General features: G+C 37.3%; 1 protein-coding gene across 1 annotated transcript in view; it reads right to left on the bottom strand.

The window, feature by feature from the left end:
* The window catches only part of Efcab2 (EF-hand calcium binding domain 2), a 145,305-nt gene that overhangs the window by 32,655 nt on the left and 86,363 nt on the right, over window positions 1-26,287 (bottom strand). Inside the window, exon 3 of the mRNA XM_027928624.3 lies at window positions 4,371-4,443. Within this exon, the coding sequence (XP_027784425.1) occupies window positions 4,371-4,443 (73 nt within the window). The remainder of the gene's footprint in view (window positions 1-4,370; window positions 4,444-26,287) is intronic.

The following is a 26,287-nucleotide window of genomic DNA, read 5'->3' as shown; positions in this document are numbered from 1 at the left end:
GCTTAATAGAACAGTGAGTGAGAAGTAAAATAGATGGATAGCCAACAAGGATGCTTCTTAACATCTAAAACCAAGAAAGGTCAAGAATGGAAGAGCACAGGAGGCTGAGGATGGTCACCCTGATAAAAGGCACAATGCTTACTTAGTTCCTAAGCCTCAGTTAATAACTTTACCTACACAGGTCTTATTTGTCAAAATCTTTTAGTTCTCCTTTAAAATTAATTTAAATCCTCCATAATTCCACTTAGATTTGAACTTCAAAGGATATAAACCTCTAAATATTCTTTCTACTTGTATTAAAATGCTATTATGTCCTTCTGGTTACCACATGCTGTAAATCCGAGAAACTTAATATCAAAGGAAGGACTGTTAGGTAAACTATATGTCAACAAGATTTCTACTGACCCCTCTCATAGCTGCCAGTTTTTAGAATATCACAAACAGGAAGAAAAGCAAGTAACTAAATATAGAATATGGCATGGATGATGATAGTGATTTTTTAAATGGTCTATAATAAGTGATTTTTTTTCAATGATCTATTTAAAGAGAAACATAAGATTTCAAGTTGATCTTTGGGAAGCAAAGAGTTGAAACTGTAGAAATTAAAGAGAGAAGTGGCCCACTTGAATCAAAGTGTGAAATATGATATATCAAGAACTATGTAATGTTTTGAACAACCAACAATAAAAATTAAAAAATAAATAAATAAAAAGAAAAAAAAGAGAGAGAAGTGGGTTTCTACACAACATTCAAGTGGACGACAACTATGGAAGTGAACACAGATTTCAACTTTTTATAGAGTAATTTTAAAGCATATACACAAATAGATTAAAATAGAACATTTAGCAATATGACATGTTCCCTTAGATGTTTATTAAAAGCTTCAATTTCCTATAGACATTTGATAAATATGTGTGTTTTCCCCTTGTTTATTTGGGAAAGTTCAAAAAGGATAGTGAAAGCTATTTTAAGTACATTACTAAAATTTAGCTAGAATAAACTGTAGTGTTATACAAATACAGAAAAACACAGATAGGTTACTGATCCCCATTGATCCATAACTTTTTTAAACATTTTGTAATTTTCAAAGGCCATATTGATGTGCCTATGAAAAAGGTAAAGGCAAAATAAAACTTTGGACTAGAGCAGTGGCATATTCTTGTAAACCCAGCAACTCAAGAGGCTGAGGAGATTTACAAGTTTAAGGCCAGTCTCAGCAACTTAGTGAGACACTTTCTCAAAATAAAAAATAAAAAGGGTTGGGGATGTAGTTTGGTGGGAAAGCACCCATGGTTTCAATCCCCAATACCAAAAAATAAATAAATAAATTCAAATGAAAACAAGAACTTGAGACCTAAGTCCACTGTGGCTAAGTGCCCAAATCAGTGAGACAGTTTATGGTAGAGAGTCACCTGCAGAGCAAGCAAACCCAAATAAGCACCAAATGTCCACCAAGTAACAGGTGACTTCTTACAGCTATTAAATTTAATCCTCAGAAAAACATTTATTATTATTATACTTCTTTGGCAAAAGTGGAACTAGGTTTTGAAAAGCCAAGCAGCTCTCTGCACATAGTTATAGGCAGAGACTATAGATTTAATCCAGATCTTCTGACACTAGCTGTAGTATTTGTTCTACTTTGGCAAACCTTTCTTGTAAAAAGCCAGATAATAAATATTTCAGGTTTTGCAAGCTGCAGAGTCTCTGTCCACACTACAACCTTGTGATAAGAAAACAGTTATAGATAACATGTTAATAAATGGATCTAACCAATGTTCCATAAAAATTCATTTACAAATATAAGTGGTGGGAAGAAATCAATTTGGCCAGTGTTATGGCTTGCCAATCCTAATATACATTAAAACATTAATATACATTAAAAATTACTAAGGGTCTACACTCTAAAGATTCTCCTTTTCTGACCTTCAGAGTTATTTTTCATTTCTGCTCTATTTATTCTACTGAACACTCAACAGTTATTATGACATCATATATTCATCTTCCGATTTCTAACTCTGCCCTAGTATGCTGGGCTGCCTCTCTCTAACACCAATTCCTTTTATTTTTATTTTTTATTTTTTGGATAAACACTTTAAGGTATCTTTCTTTTCTTTTCTTCCTTTTAATGTGAATACCAATACAGGAAAAATGTTTTTTTTTTTTCCTCCTACTCTCAGTAAAAATACCTTTTTGGAATCTCAGAATGGAAAAAGAATGCATTCTTAAAATTTTCAATATCCTCACTGAATATTTTTAAATGTTAATGAAAACTTGATACTGCTTTCTATTTTCCAAGGTGCTAATATCTGTGCAACAGTGTCATCTTTGTAATCTTCCATGACTTAATTATATATATATTTCTCCAGGATTCAAAACATGTCTTGTTAGATATCATTCTTTTTTTATATATATGCATTTATTTTTTTTAGGTGTAGATGGACACAACACAATGCCTTTATTTTTATGTGGTGTTGAGGATTGAACTCGGGTCCTGCCCGTGCTAGGCAAGCGCTCTACCGCTGAGCCCAATCCCAGCCCCAGATATCATTCGTTTTTTGGGGGATGGGGTGGGACTGAGGATTAAAACCAGCGGTGCTCTACCACTGAACTACATCCCCACCCTTTTTATTTTTTTATTTGGGACAGTCTTGCTAAATCACTGAGGCTGGCCTCAAACTTGTGAATCTCCTGCCTCAGGCTCCCTTGATGCTGGGATTACAGGACATATGCCACTCACCATTTAACTTACTCCATTTACTTTGAAGCAAATTTTGAAGTATTATTATAGAGAAAACTGTCTTGTCCAGATCACAATTCCTTCTCTTCAACAAAACAATGAATAAGCAAGGAATGTGCTAGGTATGCAGAAAAAGAAGGTAAATAAAATTTCACTTCTTTGCCTTTCTCTCTTATCCTCTTTATTAATCCCTGGCCTCTGCCAAAACTCACAATCTTAGATAAGCAATTCTGAAAAGCTTCTTCTCCTGCTGTGGCTCAGGTAGCTTTATCCCCCTAAGGTCTGTGCTTTGTTGAACTGAAAGGTGCACTTAAAATTAGATTAGGGCTGAAGGTTTGGCCCTAATAAAATAAATAAAGCGCATGCCTATCATGCACAGGGCCCCTGGTTTCAAAGGAAGAAAAAGGGTAGGAGGGAGGAAGGGAAAAGGAAAAGAAAAGAAGAAAGAAGAAGAGGGAAGGATGGAGGGAGGGAGGGGAAGATAGTAGACAAAAAAAGCCAAACAGAAACAAAACAGGAAAGCCAAACAGGACATGAAAGGTCTCTGGTCTTGGGTTGCTCATCTGTTGCTTTAACTCTCCAGAGACTTAGCTATAGGAGGCTATGGTTTTGGATTAAGCTCCTCTATTGGGCTCCAAAAGACCAGGCTAAAAATCAAAATGGAGTCATACTAAAGTTCAAGATCATCAAACCAAAATTAAATTGTTATCTTCTTTTGCCAGCAATCAAGAGACACAGAATAACCAAATATTTCAAATAGACCATTTTGGATTGGCATAATAATGAAGTTCTAAATGTTTTAACCCCCCCCACCCCCACAACACACACACACACACACACACACACACACACACACACACACACAACCTGGTGATAATCAACCAGTTATTTTACTGTTGTTCTGTCTTCCTATGCCTGCCTTATAAGAAAGTAAAATAACTAATAGTCTTTGTTCTTTGCTTCTGCTTTCTTTGGCTTTTCTCTATAAAATCAACTCCTCTGCTCAGTTCATATGCTTAGTCTACTTTATGGAATGAAGTGTTTTTCAGTTTAGGATCACAAAATAAAACCAATCAAGATCTTTAAATTTGTTGTGATTTTTTTTTTTACATCAGTATTTCAAATAATGGTCAATATAAAGTCAGGATATATAAATATAAATATATATTTTTATTTATATATAAATAAAGTCAATATAAAAAATAAACTTATTATTCTGTTACTAATTGTTGTTCTGAAAGTTTTTTTAATTTCCTCTAATAATTATAAATTCCTTAAACTCAGCTTCTTTTTCTGCTTCTATTTATTTATTTACTATATGCCTTTCATTTGTCATTGGTCTTTCTGCATATGGTCAGTACATTGTATCTATTGGCCTTTCCTCACCTAATTTTAAAAAGAGGATAATATTAAAGTGGATTTTATTAGATTAATTATGTTACTTGATAATAGTCATTTCTTCAATATATGATTTAAGTTTTTTAGGTCAGCTGGTTGATATACACAGCTGCCCTATTATTTTCAAAGAACACATTCAGTAGTTTAAATAATTTTTAATTCAAGTAAGGATTACAAAAAAAAGTTAGGAGTCAGAGCCTAGGAGGTTGGGCAAGATTTTCTCAGTCCCACCTACCTCTGCAAGCAGATCATGCAGCTCTCCTTCACTAGGGCAGCATCCTAATGACCTGATAATTGTCCCAATTTCTCTGGGGGGGAAAAAAACAGTCAATAGTTTGAGAATAAACTCTTAAAAGGAAAGTATTGTATAAATTACCCAGTTAAATAATTATCTCAATGATTCCAGATCATAGGTAGCATAGAAAACCAAATCACTCTCAAATGGGGCCTCCATTTATTGCCATCCATCCAAGCTGACAACCTATGCTGGGTTCATAAAATCTGACTACTTCAATAACTTAAGAAAAAAAAGCACACAGAGTTACCTTTTCAAAATCCAGGGATGGCTCTGTGACCTTAGGGGTTCATAGAAAGAGAAAGAGCCACAGGAATTCTTTATTCTTATATAGGGGACACACTAGGGGAGTTTCCGTGAAACATTCTATCCAAAAAAGGGCAAAGGGTAGGATTACAAACGGACAAGGAGGCAGCCCACTCCAGTTGGGCAACACCAACTCCCAGAGCTGCACCTTTCAATCCAAGCAGAGGCAAGTCCACTTGCATTGCAATAGGTGTGATACCAGTCCAGTACCTCTTTACTCTGGACTTAAAGGTATGTGCACAGCTCCTGTCCAGGGCGGCCCCCAACACTCATGGTTATAAAAGATATTTTCTGGGGAAAGGAAAAGGCAAACAAATGAACCAAAGAGAGATGAAAGAAATGTTTTCACTGACTGGCGTATGCAAACCTTTCCTGGGCCAAAATTTAAAAGTCCTAGAAAAGGAATAAAAAGAGAAAGAGGGAGAGCAAGAATAAGAAATGCCCACCTCTTGCCAGCTGATTTTAATTGTTACTTACTTAACTCTTTGGTCCTGAGTTTTCACATCTGTAAAATTAGGATGCTGATATCTACCCTCAGAAGTTTGTGGTGAAGTTTACATTAGTGACAGGAGTAAAATGGAGGAATATTTTAAAGGAGGGTCTGTAGTGCCACACTGCCAGGAGTCAAATCCTAGTTCTACAACCTGCCGGAGCAGGTGGGTACCCGATTACGTCTCCTAGTAGGTAGAACACTGCATCTTTCTCCAAACACTTAGAACTGAACTGAAGACACACTAAGAATCAAATATAATACTATATAACCATATTTGTAATATATATTATATAATACATACAATATAGTATATATAATACTACTATATAATAATATATTTATGCAATAACTACTATAACATGAAGCACAGCTCTTGGGAGAGTAGCCATGCAAAAAATTACTCCTTTTCCCCTCCCTTACATTGTTGTATACAATGTAATTCAGTGCAACAAATAATCTAAGAAAAGTATAAATTCTATTTAATGCTCTCTGGATATAAAGATCAGAATTTGTATTCAAATTTAATAACTTCCACTAAAAATTATTAAAATTAAGGTCATAGTATTTGAATACTAACTTAACACAATTTCCCTTAAATAGAATATTTCTTTATCATTCTGGATAAATTTAGTGGAATTTTATTCACTCCCTATTTTACTGGGAAAACATTTTAAGTAAGAATTTTTGAATTCTTCAAGAGGTTGCAGGATGAGTACAAACTTAACAGAAAAACCTAAAGTCAATAACTATGGAAGACAGGATTATTTTCATTAATATTTTCCTTTATAATAAATGAAAGGAAAACAAAACATAAAGGTCAACTGTATTTCATACCTCCTATGAGTAACTATAGTCATAGTTTTTGTGTTATTTTTTATGTCTATATCCCAAACCTAAGCAGAATCTGAACATGATGGTATTACTGGAAACTAAAAATATTTCTAAGATTACACTTTCTCTCAATACATCCCTAGAGGTGTTCTGTGAAAATGGACAACAGCAATGAAGTAAATATGCTATGTGAAACATCAGACTGGCCACTGTATACATGATAAAACATAGATAATGAGGCAGGGACAAAAAAATGTGATTTTTGTAAGGATAGACTTTCCCCTTTACAACATTCTAGGCCTCTTAGCACATTGACTTAGAGAACTGCTTAAAACTTCAGAGTCAGAGGGACAAGCTAAAGCTGTGTTAACTTACACAACAAAAGGGAGGACAGGAAAGGTAGGTGGGAAAGAGACCTGATAGGCCTTGCAAGCAAGAATTTTGAAAGAGGTAAATGGAAGAAAAAAAGTTCTAGGGGCTGGGGATATGGCTCAAGTAGTAGCACGCTCGCCTGGCATGCTTGAGGCACTGGGTTCGATACTCAGTACCACATAAAAAAATAAAATAAAGATATTGTGTCCACCTGAAGCTAAAAAATAAACATTTAAAAAAAAAGAAAGAAAAAGTTCTAGGCCTGTGCTTTCCAAATACTAGCCACTAAACTGTATCTGGCTATTTAGCATTTGAAATGTGACTAGTCCAAAGTGAGATGTACCAGAAGTAGAAAATGTGCACAGATTTCAAAGGTAATATAATGCCGGGTTTCTAAAAGGCTCACGGGTCACTCCAGTTGAACTGCACTGATTGGGCTGCACAAAATAACCACACAAGAGACACAAATACTTTTTTCTTTGGGGTCGCTGTGACAGCTCCTCTGACCTTAAGGATCCACAGGGAGAGAGAGAGAGAGCACGCGCTGACCCCTTTTATTGAGGAGAAGCTATTCAAATGAGGCAAGAGGTCAGATTTCAGGGGGGCTGAGTCTATCTTCTTGATGTCCGCTGTCAGCAGGTTGACTGACATCTAGGTAGACCACATCCAAGGGCACAGTAAGAAAAGGGGAGACACACAAAGCACTTCCATGAAACATTCTGTCCTAAACGGGGCAAGGGGTTATATTACAAAGGAACAGGTGAGCATAGCTCCACCCATGGGGATGTAGGAAGGCACGCCCAGGCACGAAGACACAGTCACTCGAACCCTAGAAGAGCGGGGAAGTCTAGCAGCATGGGTGCCTGATTCCACATCGCCCAGAAGGGGAGTTAACTCAGTCATGTGCGAGGTTGGTCTCCCACATATTCCCCCTTTCTTAAAATTAAAAAAAAAAAAAAAACTGGGAAATTATCTTTCAGTCACTGGATTCTTGGTCCGAGGTTATCATGATCTGCTATTGAAACACAAAAGGAATTAGTAGAAAACATATCATTTTAATAACACAATCAACTTGGAAGATCCAGGTTATTATTATTACTTTGCCAAACACTCATCAGAAGATTCTTAATCTTTTCCCAATTTTATTGGGAAGCATTGCATTTGGCCATAGTAACATAGACATTTTCATTGGCATGGCATTTAGGCCTCTCCATAAACCACAGAGCAGAGGGCTCATTCACATTATTCATTACATTGTCTTGTAGAGCATTAATACTTAGTTCTCATCCTTCCATCAGCACTTATCTGACCATGAAGGATTTTGGAAGTAATTTAAGTCAAACATTAAGAAAATCCATACTGGGGCTTGGGATGTGGCTCAAGTGGTAGCGTGCTCGCCTGGCATGCGTGAGGCACTGGGTTCGATCCTCAGCACCACATAAAAATAAAATAAATATATTGTGTTCACCTAAAAAACTAAAAAATAAACATTTAAAAAAAAGAAAATCCATACATTGTAAGTTTTAAGACATAGCCACAAAGGCTGCAATTTAAAAAAAAAAAAAAGGAATAATATTTAAAGTAGTCATTTTAGGGATTATGAGACCAGCAGCTTGCTTAGGTCTGGTTAATTGACATACACCTGTTTTAAAGCCTGAATATTAACCTCAGCATATTATAGCTCTGAAATATTAGCTGGCAATAACTAATGATACAGTAAGTTGTATTCTTACAGGTTACAGGATATTTATCATCTTTTCTCTTAATTCTCACATTTAAAGAGTCTATTAGGTCTGTCAGTAATGTAAATACCCTTGGAAAATCTATTTTAATAATCTTTCTGACAATTGTCCATATATAGTGTTAATCATTAAAGACCAGCATAATTGGCTGGTTTAGGTCTTTCATATGCTGTCTTGCATACGTTCCTGTCACTGGTGTGGTCAATTAGTTACTAGACTATCTCAGTCACGGGGAGTAGAGATGCGGGATCAACACACAGACTACGGGAGCTGGTTAGAACTGGCTGGTCCAGTAGCTCAGTCTCTTTTTGGAATGCACACAACTGTTATAGGGTTCCGAGTGGGGCGTGCCCGTCAATCATACATAAGCAAGATAATATCCATAAGCCAATCATCTTCTGCCTAATGTAACCACACGTGAGGAAACTCTATTGCTGTTCGTGGTGGAAAGCAATCTGGAAGAGTCTTTGTCCCTAAGGGAGGGGGCTTACTGAGTCAGGAATTTCATGCCCTGAAGCTCTTGACTCTCAGTTTCCTGGACCAGTAGTTTGGCAATGCTAACCATAAGTGCTGAGGATGTGGTTTCATTGATGGCTCGCTAGAGCAGAGCACCCCATCTTGCAGGTGTTCCTGTCAGGCCTGAAGGAATGTGGATTCCTCAAGTACTCCAAGATGCTCATAGCTGCTAGTTGCAACTAAAAGTAATTCCAACATTTCCTTCCCTTTTATTAAATTTGTTGCCAAAGGATAACCATGATGAAAGAAAGGAAAAGGGAAAAGCATAGAAAAAAGAGATAAGAACCAAGAAAGAGAAAAGAGGAAACATCCAGACATGGCCCATTCCTGAAGCTGCAGTTGTTTCCTGCTGTGGTGAGCAGGCAGTTGCTGTTGACTAGGTCTCTGTCTGTCACTTGGGTTCCAATCTGAGCTGGACGTGGGGAGCAAAGCAGCCAGGGGGCAGGAGACCTCTCTCAGAAGGGATAAAGAATTAGGCCTTTGCACAGGTGGGGGAGTGAGATTCTGTGCCTCACCTCTGTTGGCCCACAAGTTTTCTCCTGATGGCCCCTCTGCGGCTGTGCCTGTCTTAGGTTGTTCCTCCCTTGAGGAATCTTACCCATCTTTGACTAACCAGCCATCCTCCAGGGCCAAACAGGGTAATGTGGAGTGTGCAAGGCATTATCCCCGAGAGTGTTCTCTGTCTCCTTGATAAATAGTGCCTCCGTGGCCTCCACACCAGCATTTACCTTAAGATCGAAAAACTCAGGTTTCTTCTCTGTGGAGGGCCCAGCTCACAGCACTGGGTTGGTGAGGCTGTGTTCAGGAAGGAAGGAGAAAGGCCACAGACAAACATTAATATTGTGACAAAGCTGAGAGAGACAGATAGATGAAAAGGAGAGCAGTGCTAAGACTCAGGGCATGATCCTTTCCACCACGCGGCCTGCACAATGGTTTCATTAATGAGGTTCTTGGCATAAAAGTTAGCTAGAAGAGATCGAAATAAAACACACAGACTCAGTTACCTTATTTCTATTGCCAGGTCCGAGACGGCTCCCCTCTCTGGCTCCAACCTCTAACCGCCCAGCAGGGCAGTAAGGATTACTCAGGGCTAGCAGGAGAGAGAGAGAGTGAACACGCCAGGGAGTAGCCTTTTATTGGGGAACAAGAAATTCAGGGGATAATTCCATCCAATGAAGGTTGAGGGGGGACTGCACTCCAAGGTCAGGGTCAGTGATTGGGCCCCCGGGGTCAGTGGTCAGTCACACCCCCACACGGACGGGTTCTCTCATCAGGAAAGGGCCGGGAAAATTCCAACACAGCCAGAAGCCTCAGACCCTTAACGGGAGCCGCCCAGTCACGTGTCAGGATGGCTTCCCACAATCCTTCATACAGAAATGGCCCTTAGTTGGTGTTACTTACATCTGGTCTATAGTTGCCATCCATACGGATGCGGGAGAATCTGTTATTTTAACACTGTCTTTTTCTTAAAAGATACTTCCAGACAGCCTGTTTACTAGAATCAATATATAATTGACCATTACAGTCAATACAATTATCTAGTTATATGAGTGGATCTTCTAGTCCACACTGTAATGTACATTACAGGTGGACCTGGGAAATGGGTCCATACAAGTCTTTTCATAATTTTTACTTACCTGACAAGCTCGTGAAGCTGCATGGTTGTAAACTCTGTAGTTGGAAATTGACCTTCCTGTGCCAGGTTTCTCAGTCATTATCATGATGACTAGTTTAAACTCTCTTTTGATATCTGACTTAATTTACTGAATCATGTTTAATAACATTAAGACTCTCAATATTACAGTTTAAGAAAAAATTTGAAATATTTTGTAAGATCTAGTGTGTCTCTGGGGTCCTGTATTCCCCCTTTTTTTTATTTAATAAAATTGAGTAAAGGCTTGGCATAAGTTATAGCATCATTAGTTTAAGTTATAGATAATAGTACAAGTATTTAAATGATAAGAATAGATTTACCTTTTATTGATTATTATAATTTTTTAATATAGACTAGTTGATCCATCCTAATAATTTAGCTAAGAACTCTCAATCTCTTTTTGAGAAGGTCTCAAAATCTCTCTATATTTAGAATATTACTTATTAATTAGGTGTCTCTTAATTTTTTTTTTTTAGGTGTAGATGGACACAACACAATGCCTTTATTTTTATGTGGTGCTGAGGATCGAACCTGGGTCCCACCCGTGCTGAGCCACAATCCCAGCCCTCTCAATTGTCTTTTAAAAAATATGATTAAGGTTATTTCCCAGTGTAGGGAGCAGCATATAAATCTTACCATATTTTTTATGGATAAGAGATCCAGTTAGAATTTATATAATATTAATGAATTTTTAAAGTTTGTAACCTTTATTGCTCAAAAGTAACATATGACTTTAATTTGGAGAACCTCAGTCCTAACAAACAAAAATGAAAGAATCAACAGTGTCTCAGTGTCTTTGAATCAATCAAATTTAGTCTCAAAGGACAATTGTCAAAATTGGGATCTAAATTAGCAGTTTAATATACTTAGTGTTTAATTACGGATGTGAATTTATTTACCAGAAATAATCTTTGTCTTAAACAATAAGAATCAGTAGGCAATAAAGACCTTTCTTTAAGGAAATAAACTTAACATTTTAATACGTTTTTATCATGTCAAAATATGGACAAAATCTTAGCTCACATCAGTATAGTCAAATTAGGAAAATAGCCTGAAATATCCTTGAATTAATCATTTAAAATTTTTATAGTTAGTCCTGTACATGTAAATCTCTTTTTTATTTGTTCTAATTTTTTTTGGTTTCTGTTCTAAGTTTTTATATCATCTGGTTAGATAACAATATAAAAATCTTTCTATTTAGAAAAATATTTTTAATCATTAAAATTTAGAATATAAAGACCTTTTTGTTTTACCCAGAGATGATTTTCTTCTTCTTCTTCTTCTTTTTTGGATCTCCAATGTGTGCTTCCTCTCTGTTGAAGCATCTTTATCTTCTAGAATTTTTCCTAGTTATACTTTGGAACAATTTCTGAAAACCTTAGAATCTATAAATAAATTATTGTACTTTGATAAGAAATATCAATGAAAATATAGTTAAAATCCTTAGATATTTATGCAGACAGAATTATTTTTGTTTATCATCTTATAAATTTGTACAATAACTTGAGAATTAGAAACTATTTGAAGGTTTTATTTTCTCTTAAAAGCAAATTTATAGTAAATACATTTATCTCAAATATCTGTAACTAAAAAGCAGTGTATCAGATAAATGTACATATAAAACATATAAATTATGGGTTTTATGTTGAAGAAAAACTATTAGACAAATATATATTAACTAAACAATTAGACATATGTCCTAATTATTTTATAGATTAACACTATAGGTTATCTAAATGCCTAGAGCATAATTTATAATTGTTTTAACTTTATGTAACCATGTGGTTCTTAAAATATTTGGATCCATTTTAATTTATTTTTAACTAGGAGAGCACTCTTCTATGTGACGTCACTTGATGTAACTGAAATAAGATCCTTATGCAAACATATTTATTTCTTGTAATTATACAGTCAGGAATTAGAATAAGGATATTTTGTTCATCACAGGAACATTGCCGGCTTTTGTTCCTGTGGCGAGCAAATGCATCCCCATAACCTCCAAAATTAAAAGTAAAATACAAAGAAGCATGTTTGATATCTCTCATCAATAGAACATTATTTAGTAACACAACTATAGAGAAAAATAAGGTTATTTAACTCAAAACTAACTTAAATTTAGGGCTGCAAAGTAGAAACCTGTGGAATCAAATTTTGTCTGAAAAAGATATCTTTTGTTAGCATTTATAGGTAAGCATTCTTAAAAATGCAGGCTCCAGCAGGTCTGAAACAGGAAGAACAGATTAGCAGCTGGAAGGCAGGACCAGAAGTCCTATCTGAGTGACAGTGGAAGAACCAATGGGAAGCCCACGAAAATGCAGAAGGCAGGACCAGGAAGCCTGCTCCTCCAGACAGGCATCATGTGGTTACCATAGAGATGCAAATAACATGGAATACATTGCCCATTATCAGGCAAAAGTTCCCTGAGTTTTCCTAGCCAACTGCATTTCCTTTGGTTTTGTCTGCATTCCCCACGCCTGGTCAAGATCCTACGGCTGGTAGCAGCTTGCTTTGTCTTTGCGACCTGCAGTTGCAGCCTGTATCCTCTTATATTTTCTACTTTTCCTCATAGCACATGGGTGCTTTCTTAAAAGTTTTAGTGGCAGACGCCAGCATTACCATCAGATATTAAGCCAATCTGCATTCGGCATTCAGGTCAAGTCAAAAGGTTTAAAAAGGTTAAAGGGCACTGCTAGCCCCACAGGTCTAGTTACAGACCCCATAGAGAGTAGCGACTAAAGTCTTTTGTCCCCAGCAGCTGAGTTCTAGCCATTTTGATTCAGTAAGACAAGAATGTAGCAAAGAAGTCAGTACAAACTTTCTGAGTATTCACAAAAAAAAAAAAAAATAGAAAATTGAAATTTGCTTCTCTCCAGGTAAACATCATAACATTTTCTCTCCCTTTTTCTCACTCTCCTAGCGCAAACGTCTAGAACATAAAGCCCAAAATATCTTTTATAAAGGTTCATAAAAATAATAAAATAAAATTTCATTAAAGTGCTCTTTCCATGGGAGAGGACTCAACTCAACAACACAGCCCATTAATCATCTTAATAACTCTTTACATTTATTTAGAGTCTCTAGAATTATACCCCAATATTAAAAATTTTAACGTCACAGATTTTCCTTCTGTCTAATTCACTTACTTTCTAAAATTCCACCCATAATACTCTGAAATCCTAAGCATGCTTAACTTGTGGAGAGAACTTTCAACTTCACTAAATTTCTTTAATTTTTATACTGGAGATCCCATATGGGCCACCATTATTTTGTCCCTTTTGTCCCAGCAGCTTAAAGACTCAGACCTTTTGCCCCACATTGGGCACCAATTGCTGGGTTTCTGTTGGTGACTAAAACACTCAGGGGTCACTCCAGTTGAACTAGGCTGACTGGACTGCGGCAAAATAACTACCCAAGAGACACAAATACCTTTTCCTTTGGGGTCGCTGTGACAGCTCCTCTGACCTTAAGGGTCCACAGGAAGAGAGAGAAGCATGCGCTAACCCCTTTATTTGAGGAGAAGCTATTCAAATGAGGCAAGGGGTCAGGTTTCAAGGGGCTGAGTCTATCTTCTTTTTTTTTTTTAAGAGAGAGAGAGAGAGAGAGAGGGAGAGAGAATTTTTTAAATATTTGTTTTTTAGTTATTGGCAGACACAACATCTTTGTTTGTATGTGGTGCTGAGGATCGAACCCGGGCCGCACGCATGCCAGGCGAGTGCGCTACCACTTGAGCCACATCCCCAGCCCTGAGTCTATCTTCTTGATGTCCACTATCAGCAGGTTGCCTGACATCTGGGTAGGCCACACCCAAGGGCACAGTAAGAGAAGGGGACACACACAAGGAACTTCCATGGAACATTCTATCCTAAATAGGGCAAGGGGTAATATTACAAAGGAACAGGTGAGCATAGCTCCACCCATGGGGCTGTAGGAAGCCACGCCCAGGCACAAAGACACAGTAACTCAAACTCTAGAAGAGCGGGGCAGTCTAGCAGCATGGGTGCCTGATGCCACATCGCACAGGGGAGTTAACTCAGTCACATGCAAGGTTGTATAAAAAGACAATGTAAAATATTTCATTAATATTTAATAGTGATTACAATACTAAAATGACATTTTAGACATTCAAATCTTAGACCTATTAGGTTAAACTAGACATACTGTTAAATTAACTGTGCCTATTTCTTTTTTTTAATTTTTTTTTTTTAAATTGCTATTAGCAAATTTAAAATTCAATGTGTAGTACTCCTTTTGAATAGTGCTTTTCTAGGGAATAGCTGCCATCCCGAACTCGACTTTGAGAAGAGTGATAAAGAGAAAATTATAATAACATCATGCTGTGTATGCTGTGTAACAACATAATCCACCTTGTGCCTCTCTGAGAAACTTTAACCAATATTTTAATTGTCCATGGAAGGAGTGGAATAAAATTTCTAAGTAGTGTAACTACAGTTGATAATAATTGATTGTATATTTCCAAACAGCTACTAGAGAGGGTTCTGAATGTTCCCAACATGAAAAAGTGATATTTGAGGTTGTATATATACCAATTACCTCCATCTGATCACTATACATTGTACACGTGTGTTGAAATATCACACTGTATCCTATAAATATGTATAATTATTATTTGTCAATTAAAATTTGTTTTTTGTGGGGCTGGGGATATAGCTCAGTCAGTAGAGAGCTTGCCTTGCATGCACAGGCCCTAGGTTCAATCTCCAGCACAACAACAACAATTTTTTCTTTTTTTAATTTAAGATAAAACCTAGTTTTGTTGCATAGGGTGGTCTCGAACTCCTCAAGTGATCCTCCTGCTTCAGTCTCCTGAGTAGCTGGAAACACAAGTACATACTACTGTACCTGGCTCTATGTCAACTAAAAATTTTGATAATTTTTTTTTAATTTAAATTGTTTTTAATGCTTTTTGTATACTGGACTGTGATTTCTTTCTAATATATTTCTTTCTAATATATTCATATAGTGAACTCAACATGGCCATTCTATATGCAAGTTAAGTACTATATATGAGATTATAACACAAATTTCCATACTTTAACAACTAATATTTTCTCTTTTTTAAAATATTATTTTAGTTGTTGATGGACCTTTATTTTATTTATTTATTTATATGTGGTGCTGAGATTCAAACCCAGTGCCTCACACATGCTAGGCAAGCACTCTACCACTAAGCTACAAGTCCAGCCCCAATATTTTCTTAATATATGATTTGTATAATATTTGGAAAGTACTTTCACATATACCATCTTACCTGATCTGTAGTCACTTCTTCTCCATCCTAGGTATCTAAGAATATTATCTCAATTTACAGATAAAGAGATTACAATTAAGTATAAATGATTTAACCATGGTTACATAACTAGCGAGTAGCAACATTAAAGTTAAAAAGCATTTTTAGTAATTCCAGATAATATTCATTCAACATAATGAATATGAGTACCTACTATGTGCCAGAGACTAGGCTAGGTGCTAGGGATACAGAAATGAATGAGATAAAAATTATCCTTGCTCTCATGGAATTTATGTTCTAATGGAGAAAACTGACAAACAGGCAATTATACTAAAAAAAAAAACAAACTGGGCAAAGGGCAGTGGTTGGTAAAGGGTATCATGGGCATGCAGAGAAGGCTCCTAACCTAGACTGGGATTGTAGATCCCAAGAGTAGCTTCCATCAGAATTGACTTTTGAACTACTTAAAAGCATAAAAAGGAAAAGAAATGTTTCAAGCAAAGGAGACAGCATACTTACAGGCCCTAAGTTCACTGAGATCACTTGCCATTCAAGGATCAAAAGAAGTTCAACGTGGCTGGAATATAAGGTTTAAGACAGGGAAGAACAAGAAAGTAAACCAGGGCTGGGGTTGTGGCTCACTGGTCAAGTGCTCGCCTAGCATGCATGAAGCACTGTGTTTGATCCTTAGCACCAAATAAAATTATAAATATTGCGTCCACCTAGAACAAATGTTGAGAGCCACAGCCAAAAGGGCCCCAGCAAACTTCCAGCTGCCAGCAAACAGGCTTTAGAACAAGGGCAAGTCGTGGCAGCTGCAGTAAAACAGGCTTTAGATGCCAGGCCAAGAACATGCTACAATTGTGAACAAACAGGACATTTTAAAAGGAATTGCCCCATAGGAGGAGGGTTTAACAAAACTACGTATCAAAGGAGTAGAATACCGGGTATTTGCCCACGATGCCATAGAGGGAGACACTGGGCTAATGAATGCCGTCCTCAAACCACCATAGAGGGTACTCCCTTATCAAAAAACGAAAAAGGACCAGGTGTTTATCCACGATATCGTGGAGAAAGGCATCGGGCTCTGTTGCCAAAAAATGGACAGGGGGGCCCAATGCTCTGGGGCCCAAAACCACAAATATACGGAGCACTGGAGGAACCCAGCAACCCCATCAGGGTAGTGCCCAGGACACACTGTCCATCAGATCCCTCATCAGACAAACTAGAGGGAGCGCAGGGTTGGACATCTGCGCCTCCGCCAGAGCAGTACTAACTCTAGAGATGGGAGTTCAAATCATTCCCACAGGGGTAAAAGGACCTCTTCCCAAAGGAACAGTAGGCTATTATTGGGACGCAGCTCTTCTACTCTAAAAGGACTTATGATAAGTCCTGGGGTAATTGATCCCGATTATGAAGGTGAAATAAAAATTATAGCCAGTTCTCCAAAGGGTATATCAGTAATTTCACCAGGAGATAGAATAGCACAGTTACTAATAATACCAAGCCTACATGATAAATTTTCCAGTCGTACTGTAGAAAGAGGTTCCAAGGGATTAGGCTCCACAGGTGTAGATTGGGCTATGCTTTCTTTAAATTTAGATTCTCGCCCCATGCTAAAATTAAATATTCAAGGACATGAATTTAATGGACTACTGGATACAGGTGCAGACCTTAGCATCATCTCTCGTCAAGAATGGCCAAAACATGGCCATTACAACAAGCCACTCAAACGCTTCGAGGCCTAGGAGTGGCAACTAATCCCCATAGAAGTGCAATGGTATTAGATTGGAAGGATCCTGAAGGATGTGAAGGAACTATACAGCCATATGTATTGGATCATCTTCCCGTAAATTTATGGGGACGAGATGTCCTAGATCAATTAGGTTTGACATTAACAAATAACATCAACCAAAATGCACCCACTATTATAACTAGACAAGGTTTTAGGAAAGGAAAAAGATTAGAAAAACAAGAACAAGGTATAGCAGCACCAATACAAATAGATCAAGGAACGAACAGACATGGGTTGGATTTTCAGAGAGGGCCACTGAGACAATAAAAATTACTTGGAAATCAGAAAGACCAGTATGGGTTCCTCAGTGGCCCCGACTAAAGAAAAGATACAAGCAGCCCATGACCTGGTCAAAAAACAATTAGCGGAAAGACATATACAACCTTCTGTATCTCCCCATAATACTCCCATTTTTGTCATCAAAAAGAAATCTGGTAAATGGAGATTATTGCAAGATTTAAGAGCCATTAATAATGAGATGGTTATTATGGGACCTGCTCAATCGGGGATTCTTCAATTGTCTGCTTTGCCAAAAACTTGGTATGTTTTAGCTATAGATATTAAAGATTGTTTTTTTTTCAATTCCAATTCATCCTGAGGATAGTCCACGTTTTGCATTTACTATCCCTGCACTGAATCATGAAGGTCCTGATCAGAGATATGAATGGAAAGTATTCCCTCAAGGGATGGCTAACAGCCCAACTATGTGTCAAATTTATGTTAACAAAGTAATCCAGCCACTTAGAAATCAAAATCCTGAACTACAAATATTTCACTATATGGATGATGTATTATTAGCACACAAAGATAAAAAACACATTGCTAGAATGTTATGCCACACTTACAAACTTATTAAAAAGTTATAATCTAGAGATAGCAATAGATAAAGTACAATTAAATTTTCCAATTAATTATTTAGAAGTTCTATTATCCTCAACCATGGTCCATCCACCAAAAATTCAAATACGAGTAGATCAACTCAAATCACTTAACGACTTTCAAAAGTTATTAGGAGACATAAATTGGACAAGGCCTTATCTAGGAATACCAACAGGAGAGTTGGGACCTTTATTTGATATCCTAAAAGGTCCATCAGATCCAAATTCACCCCGCATGTTAACGCCTGAAGCAAGAAATGCATTAAAAATCATTGAAACATACATGGAAAATATGCATTTGGATAGAATTGATATAAGTTTGCCTTTATTATTTATTGTACTACCAACAAAAAATATTCCTACAGGAGTATTTTGGCAAGAAGGTTCATTATTATGGATACATTTATCTTATTCTCCTAACACTATTCTTACTAGGTATCCTGAGGCTGTAGGACAATTAATACTCAAAGGAATAAAAGCAGCAAAGGGAGTGTTTGGAATTTCTCCCAATAAAATTATTACTCCATATACTATGAATCAAATTGATGAGTTAGCTAATCAGTTAAATACTTGGGCAATAATCATGTGCAAATCTAATGTTTCATTTGATAACCACTTACCATCTAATCCTTTATTGTCTTTTTGGTCATTGCATCCTGTAATTTTTCCAAAAATGACAAGAAGAACACCTATTATGAATGCTCCAAATACATTCACTGATGGGTCAAATAATGGTACAGCAGCAATAGTTACACCTGATCAAACTTTTACATTTTTAGTACCCAAACAATCAGCTCAAAAGGTAGAGCTTAATGCAGTATTACAAGCTTTTGTGATGTTTAAAGATTCTGTATTTAATTTATTTTCCGATAGTCAGTATATAGTTAATGCTATAGTATCCCTTGAAGATGCTGGTAGGATTTCCCCTTCCTCTACTGTTTTCTCTTTGCTTTCCACTATACAAAGTCTAATCTGGGACAGAAAAGATCCATTCTTTATAGGACATATCAGGGCACATACAGAATTGCCTGGAGCTCTTAGTTTGGGCAATGATTTAGCAGATAAAACTACACATGACATACATATTTTCTCTACACTAGAAGAAGCTACAAATTTTCATAAAAAGTTCCATGTCAATGCTAATACTTTACAAAAGCATTTTAAAATAACTAAGGAACAAGCTAGACAAATAATAAAACAATGTTAAAATTGTGTGACCTTTTTAGCACAAGTTAATCTTGGAGTCAATCCTAGAGGACTGACGTCACACACTTGCCAGAATTTGGAAAATTAAAATATTTGCATGTTACAGTTGATATTTCTTCTGGATTTTTGATGGGCTCCCTTCATGCCGGAGAAAAAACTAAAGATATTATAGCTCATTGCTTACAAAATTTTGCCACTGTGGGCGTTCCAAAACAGTTAAAAACAGATAATGCCCCTGGTTATACTTCTACCTCTTTTAAAGAATTTTGCTCATCATTTGGCATTACTCATATAACAGGAATTCCATACAATCCACAGGGACAAGGCATAGTTGAAAGAGCTCATCAAACTATTAAAATGTACTTATTAAAGCAAAAAGAGGGAATTGGGAAGGGGTATATAGTCCCCAAAGATAAACTTAAAATAACCCTTTTTACTCTAAACTTTTTAAATTTCGATTTATCAGGACTTAGTGCTGCAGAAAGGCATATGTGTCCAAAAAATGTGCATAAGCCCAAGGTACTTTGGAAGGATATTCTAACAGGACAATGGAAAGGTCCTGACCCAGTAATTGTCTGGAGTCGGGGGTCTGTTTTTGTGTTTCCACAGAGAGAACAGCAGCCGATTTGGATTCCAGAGAGATTAACTAAAGCGATTTCTACAGACCAAAAATAAGATGATTTGGCTCAAATCCATAACAGCTGATATCCAGAACTCCAGTTTGGCTACCCTTACATCTGCGACAGAACCAGGATGCTTTTTTCAATATCTATTTTATTATTGCCCTTTCCCACATCATGAAGTTCTATTTTGTTTTTTTGAGCTCATACAGACCTAGGTTAATGTTTTGCTGATCAGTTCTATTTTTTGACTATAGAGTTTTTAAACATTGCAATGGAGATTTCACCTGTAAAAAGTTATAAGGCCTTTACTATTATGTGTTGTATGTATTATATTATGTGTGCACACTTGTGTTTTGTGTTATATGTTTGAATGTACGTATATCCATATATCATATATGATGAGTGCTCATGAAAAAATGGATCCAAATATTTTTTTCCACGTGATTTAAATGGTTTAATTTAAATTAGGTAAACAGCTGTTGAGGATTGTTTTAATATATGAACAAAAAAGGAGGTTAACAGATCTGTTTGTTTACTTTCACCTTTCCTTTTCATTATATTTAATAATTCTGTTGAAGATAAGGTACATTGTTAAGAAAATTGTTTTCTAAAAAGAAAATTGTTTTCTTTTAGTGCCTTCTGGAATGTTATATAATTTTTTCTTTAGCCATTATTGCCAGAATTCCTATCTTCATCCCAGTGCCGGTGAAGACAAAGATAAAACCAATCTACAGCTTCTGCAATAGCCATCACTGAACTGCTTGCAGAACTTGCCTGGACTATGTATCACTTGTATGCATTGTGAACTCACTTGTATGCATTGTGAACTATCTGTTGGTGCAGCAACTTGTGATAGTGTTGGGGTATTTATGCTGATGGTGTCATCGGTGGTACAATTTTTCCAAAAGGAGCCATCACTGAACTGCTTGCAGAACTTGCCTGGACTATGAATCACTTGTATGCATTGTGAACTATCTATTGGTGCAGCGACTTGTGGTAGTGTTGGGGTATTTTTGCTGATGATGTCATCGGTGGTACAATTTTTCCAAAAGGAGCCGTCAATTGGCTTGGTGTATCTTCCTCCCTTCTGCTTGTCATGGTCGTTCAGCTAAAATTTGGGGGCCAACAGAGGTGAGGCAAAGAACCTCACCCCCCCGCTGGTACAAAGACCTATCCATAGGTGTGGCTGTATACTGGACCGGTAGTAAGTGACGGGTAAGATCCAATTGCAATGGTACCAACCTAAGACAGGAGGCTGACGCCTTGAGGTCAGCTCATCCAATAACGGGTAAGAACCATATGTACTATTGGACAACCTAAGGCAGGCACGGTCCCTAAGCCACATGCTTGTTGTTTAAACAGAGAGGGGGAGATGTTGAGAGCCACAGCCGAAGGGGCCCCAGCAAACTTCCAGCTGCCAGTTGATGATTGGCTCACAGTGGCCCCAGCAAACTTCTAGCTGCCAACTGATTGGCTCCTCTGCGGTGATGCTCATTGGGCTGTTTCCCCGCCCTTTCAGACCATGGAGCTGCTCATTGGGGGACTTTTTTTGGCTCTGCCCACGCGACCCAGCCAATCAGCCTCAAGAGCAGGAGGAGTGGGGGAGGTGGAGAGGCTTGTGGGAAGCTGGTGGTGGCAGTTGGGCTCTGAAGGTTTTTCCTGAGGAGCTGTTTTGTTTGGCGTGTGTGGTTCTAAAAATAAAGTTCGTTTCTTTTGACAAGTGGCTCCTGAATTGTGCCCAGCCAGACTGCAGCAAACAACAACAACAACAAAAAGTAAATCAGAGTCCTGACAAGTGGCCAGATTACATGGGACCTTGAAAACCATGCTAAAGAGTTTAATTTCTAATGCTACAGAGTAACATTGAAGGATTTTTAGGTATCATGGTGACATGATTAGACTGAAGTAATGACGTAGTCATACATGTGAGAAATGATGTATGTTCAAAGTTTTTCACTACAGCGTTATTTGTAATTATTTTTATAGGCTAAAACAAACCAAATGTCCAATAATAGACTGATTAAATAAGTTATGTTTTATCTATACAATGGGATAACATTCTGAAAACAAAAGATATTCTTTATATTCAGACTTGAAATAATGCCCCAGACACGTTATTATGTAAACAGGGTAAAGTGCAAAAAAATTTGTTACCATTTGTAGGGTTTTTCTCTATGCTAGAGATGGAGCTCAGGGGCTCACACATGCTAGGCAAGTGCTTTCCAATAGAGCTACACGCCCAATCCCATTACTATTTAAAAGAAAAACAAAGGAAAGAAGAAATGTATCTCCAGTCTGGCAGTCTGCACAAGGAGTAAGTAACATTACCTGGAAAGTAGGTAATGCCTTGGGGAGAGTTGGTGGCAAAGCAAAGGCTGGAGGAAACTTTACAGTATACTTTTTGAACCTTCTGAATTTCAAACAAATGAATAAATAATTCTTAAATTAAATAACTTAATAAAATAAGATGAATATCCTAGTTGCAAGACATAAAACTGCTGCCTTAACCAAGAAAGACAAGTACAGTTGGTCTGACAAAAGGGCAGTAATGAAGGACAAGAAGAGTAAATAAAAAGCCCAGATAGTAGAAATCCATCAAACCTCGTGAATTACTTAATATAAGAAGGGAAGAAGATCATAAAAGAGGTAAGGGTGAATTGGTAATGAGTTAGAAAAAAGGTGAGAAACAAATTTAGGAAAGAAGGAGGTGAGTTCCATTCTGGATATGTTGAATTTCTAAACATGCATATATATTTTTGCTTCTACTAGTGCATTATAGTTGTACATAATAGTTGAGTTCATTTTGACATAACCATACATGCATGGGATTTAATTTACTCTATTTCAGTCCCTGGTTTCCCCACTTTCCTTCACCTCCTCCTTCTCCCTACTCCTCTTCCTCTGTACTATTGGTCTACCTTCCATTTATTGATCTATTTATTTTTAATTACTGCTTTACAAATACATAAAGGTGGAATTCACTGTCATAGAGTTATACATGTACACAGCATAATTTTGTCAAATTCATTCCTCATATCCTCCCTTTTCTTTTCCCAATCTCCTTTTTCTATCCCACTGACCTTACATCTATCTTCATGATATCCAACACCCTCCCCGCTTATTCCCCTTCCTTTGCTGTAGCTCCAATATGCACATTCTTGCTGGTTGCCAAGCTCTGACCATGTTTCAGAGTTTTATTTGCCATGAGCAATCGTGAAGGATAAGATAACATCTTCCTGCCAGTATAAACAGCAGGCCTGTTTACTGCTTGCTATAAAAGCAGATGATTCCCTAAGCTCAGTATTGCTTTCTACAATGCTACCCATTTTTTGTGCAAGCATCCATCTGGGTCCATCACTGCAGAACTCTGAAGGCAAGGGTAACTGACACCCATAAGATTAAGCTCATGTCCCCTGCTATGCCCACCATGATGAGGTCCTTTGTCACTGACCTGGGAGTGTCATGCCAAAGAATATATTTTAAAACTTTAGGACCTGAGAGATGTGAGCATGTCTTAATACTAGTGAGAATAAGCCAGTGCACAGGAGGCAATTCACAGAGTGAGTGGTCTCACTGAGGAAGGGCAAGGTCTGGGCCAGGTGCTTAGTGTTGGGTGTCTACAAGGCCACCCCCATCCTAAGACCTGCCACCTGCAAGTTGCTACAGGAGAGAGATGGCAGGGTCTTCCTTATAATCTTATGAAAATTCAGTCTCCCTCCTTCCGCCTCTCTTTAAAGAACCCATCACCCAAAGGTACCAAAAACATACAGAGAAGGAAAAAAAAAAAAAAAAAACCCTTTCCAACAAATGGTGCTGGCAAAACTGGATATCCATATATAAAAGAATGAAAGTAGATCCCTATCTCTTACTCTACATAAAAGCCAACTCTGAATGGATCAAACACCTAGGAATTAAACCAAAAACTTTGCCACTGTTAGGAGAAAAAAAAAAAAGGCCAATACTCCAATATATAAATGCAGGCAATGACTTTCTCAATAGAACCCCTCAAGTTCAGGAACTAATATTAATAATTGAGATGGGATGGCCTCAAATTAAAGATTTTGCACAGAAAAAGAAATAAGAGTATAAAGAAAGAGCCTAGGGAATGGGAGAAAATCTTTGCCAGTTACTCTTCTGACAAAGGATTAATATCTGGACTATATAAAGAATTCAAAACAACATAAAAATCCAATTAATAAATGGGTAAATGAATTAAACATATTTCTCAAAAGAAGTCCAAATGGTCAGCAAATGTATGAAAAAAATATTTAACATGTTTAGCAATCTGGGAAATGTTAGACTGAGATTCCATCTCACTCCAATTAGAATGAGAGTCATTAAGAATACAAATGGTGGCGCAAGCTTGTAATCCCAGCGGCTCAGCAGGCTGAAGCAAAAGGATCACGAGTTCAAAGCCAGCCTCAGCAAAAGCAAAGCACTAAGCAACTCAGTGAGACCCTGTCTCTAAATAAAATACAACATAGAGCTGGGGATGTGGCTCAGTGGTCGCGTGCCCTTGACTTCAATCCCCGGTACCAAAAAAGAAGAATACAAATAACAATAAATGCTTGTGAGTATGTGAGGGAAAAGACACTTTTACACACTTTTGGTGGGACTGTAACTAGTACAACCACTATGGAAATCAGTACGGGGTTCCTTAAAAAACTAGGAATGAAACTACCATGTGACCCAACTATACCACTCCTCAATGTTTATCCAAGAGAATTAAAGTCAACATACTATGGCCAAGTTATGGAATCAGGTGTCCATCAACTGATGAATGAATAAAGAAAATGTGATATGTATAATGGAGTTTCACTCAGCCATAAAGAAAAATGCAATTATGTCATTTGCAGGAAAATGGACAGAACTGGAGAGCATTACGTTAAGCCACATAAGACAGACCCAGAAAGTCAAGGGTCATATTTTTTCTCTCATATGAAAAACTAGAGGGAGGAAAGAAAAGAAGGAAGGAAGGAAGGAAGAGAAAAGAAATGAAAAGAAAAGGATCTTGTGAAAACAGAAGGGAAGACAATAGGGTAAAGGAAAGGAATCATAGGGAGGGAGGAGAGGAAGTCAACAGGAGGTACTGTAGAATTAAATTGATCAAATTATATATATGAACAAATATGTCACAATTAATCCAACTATTATGTTGGATTATGCATCAATTTAAAAAAACACTTTTTTAAAAAGAATTTGTTGCTATCCTCTTCTCTTATGAGCTAATCTAGCAAGAGTGGTTATCTTTGCCTAGGTGGACCACAGAAAACACTATCTTCTCTCTCTCTAGTCTGAAAACAAAAAGGCCTGACTGATATAAGGGGGGAAAGGCAAAATCCTTTTGCTGATGAGCCCACAATAGGCTGAAGAACAATACAATTCTCTCAAGAACTTTTTCTGTCCACCAGCACACTGACCCACTAGGTCTGTCATCTTTTTTTTTTTTTCCTTTCTCTACTGACCAAGGTTCCCCTCCTCCTGCAAGAAGGAAATATCTTCACGTATGCTCTGGAAGCTTCAGTGAGGTCCCCTGTGCTGTCCCTGTTTCTGGCCTAAGATCTCATCAGCACAATAGTTTTCCTTTCTCCCATTTCTCCTCAAGACATGCTGCACTGGCCTTGGCATCCCAGTGCAATACAGGAAAAGAAGAGAAGGAGGCACAAAATCTATTAATTAATATTGAACTTTTTACTGGTCTTGGCAAGTAGGGGAATAAATTTTGATTGGGCTTATAAAAATGAAGAGACGTGACTTATCTGTTGCCTTCAAATTGTTATCATACAATTCCTATCTGTATTCATTTGTGGTTTAGAAATGGAATGATTAGGAAATTCCCACATGAAGACTCTTTCTTCTAAGTAGTACGAGGCAAGATCTTTGCTGAGAGTGAATGGGAAAGAAGAAAGAAGCCAAGATTTGTCATTCACTCAACACTACTTGCCTCCACAGGGCCCCACATCTCAGAACACCAAGTCCTGGCCTTGCTCTCACATTCTACAGCCTGAACTTAACTGGATGAACTGCATTTTTGCATTTTTTCTGTGTGCCCCTCTAGAATCCCTCTCCATTATTCTCTACCCCTCCAAGTTTCCCCAGGACCTATTTCTTTGTCTTTTTGTATCCAGCTGTCTTGCCTCAGGTTTCCTGCCATGCTTAGTCAACAGAGGCAGAGCACTGCAGTCTTCTATTA

The sequence above is a fragment of the Marmota flaviventris genome, chromosome 12, assembly GCF_047511675.1.
Source record: "Marmota flaviventris isolate mMarFla1 chromosome 12, mMarFla1.hap1, whole genome shotgun sequence".
Classification (NCBI taxonomy): domain Eukaryota; kingdom Metazoa; phylum Chordata; class Mammalia; order Rodentia; family Sciuridae; genus Marmota; species Marmota flaviventris.
Note: the sequence above shows the minus strand (reverse complement) of the source record. Positions and strands in the feature narration are given on the sequence as shown.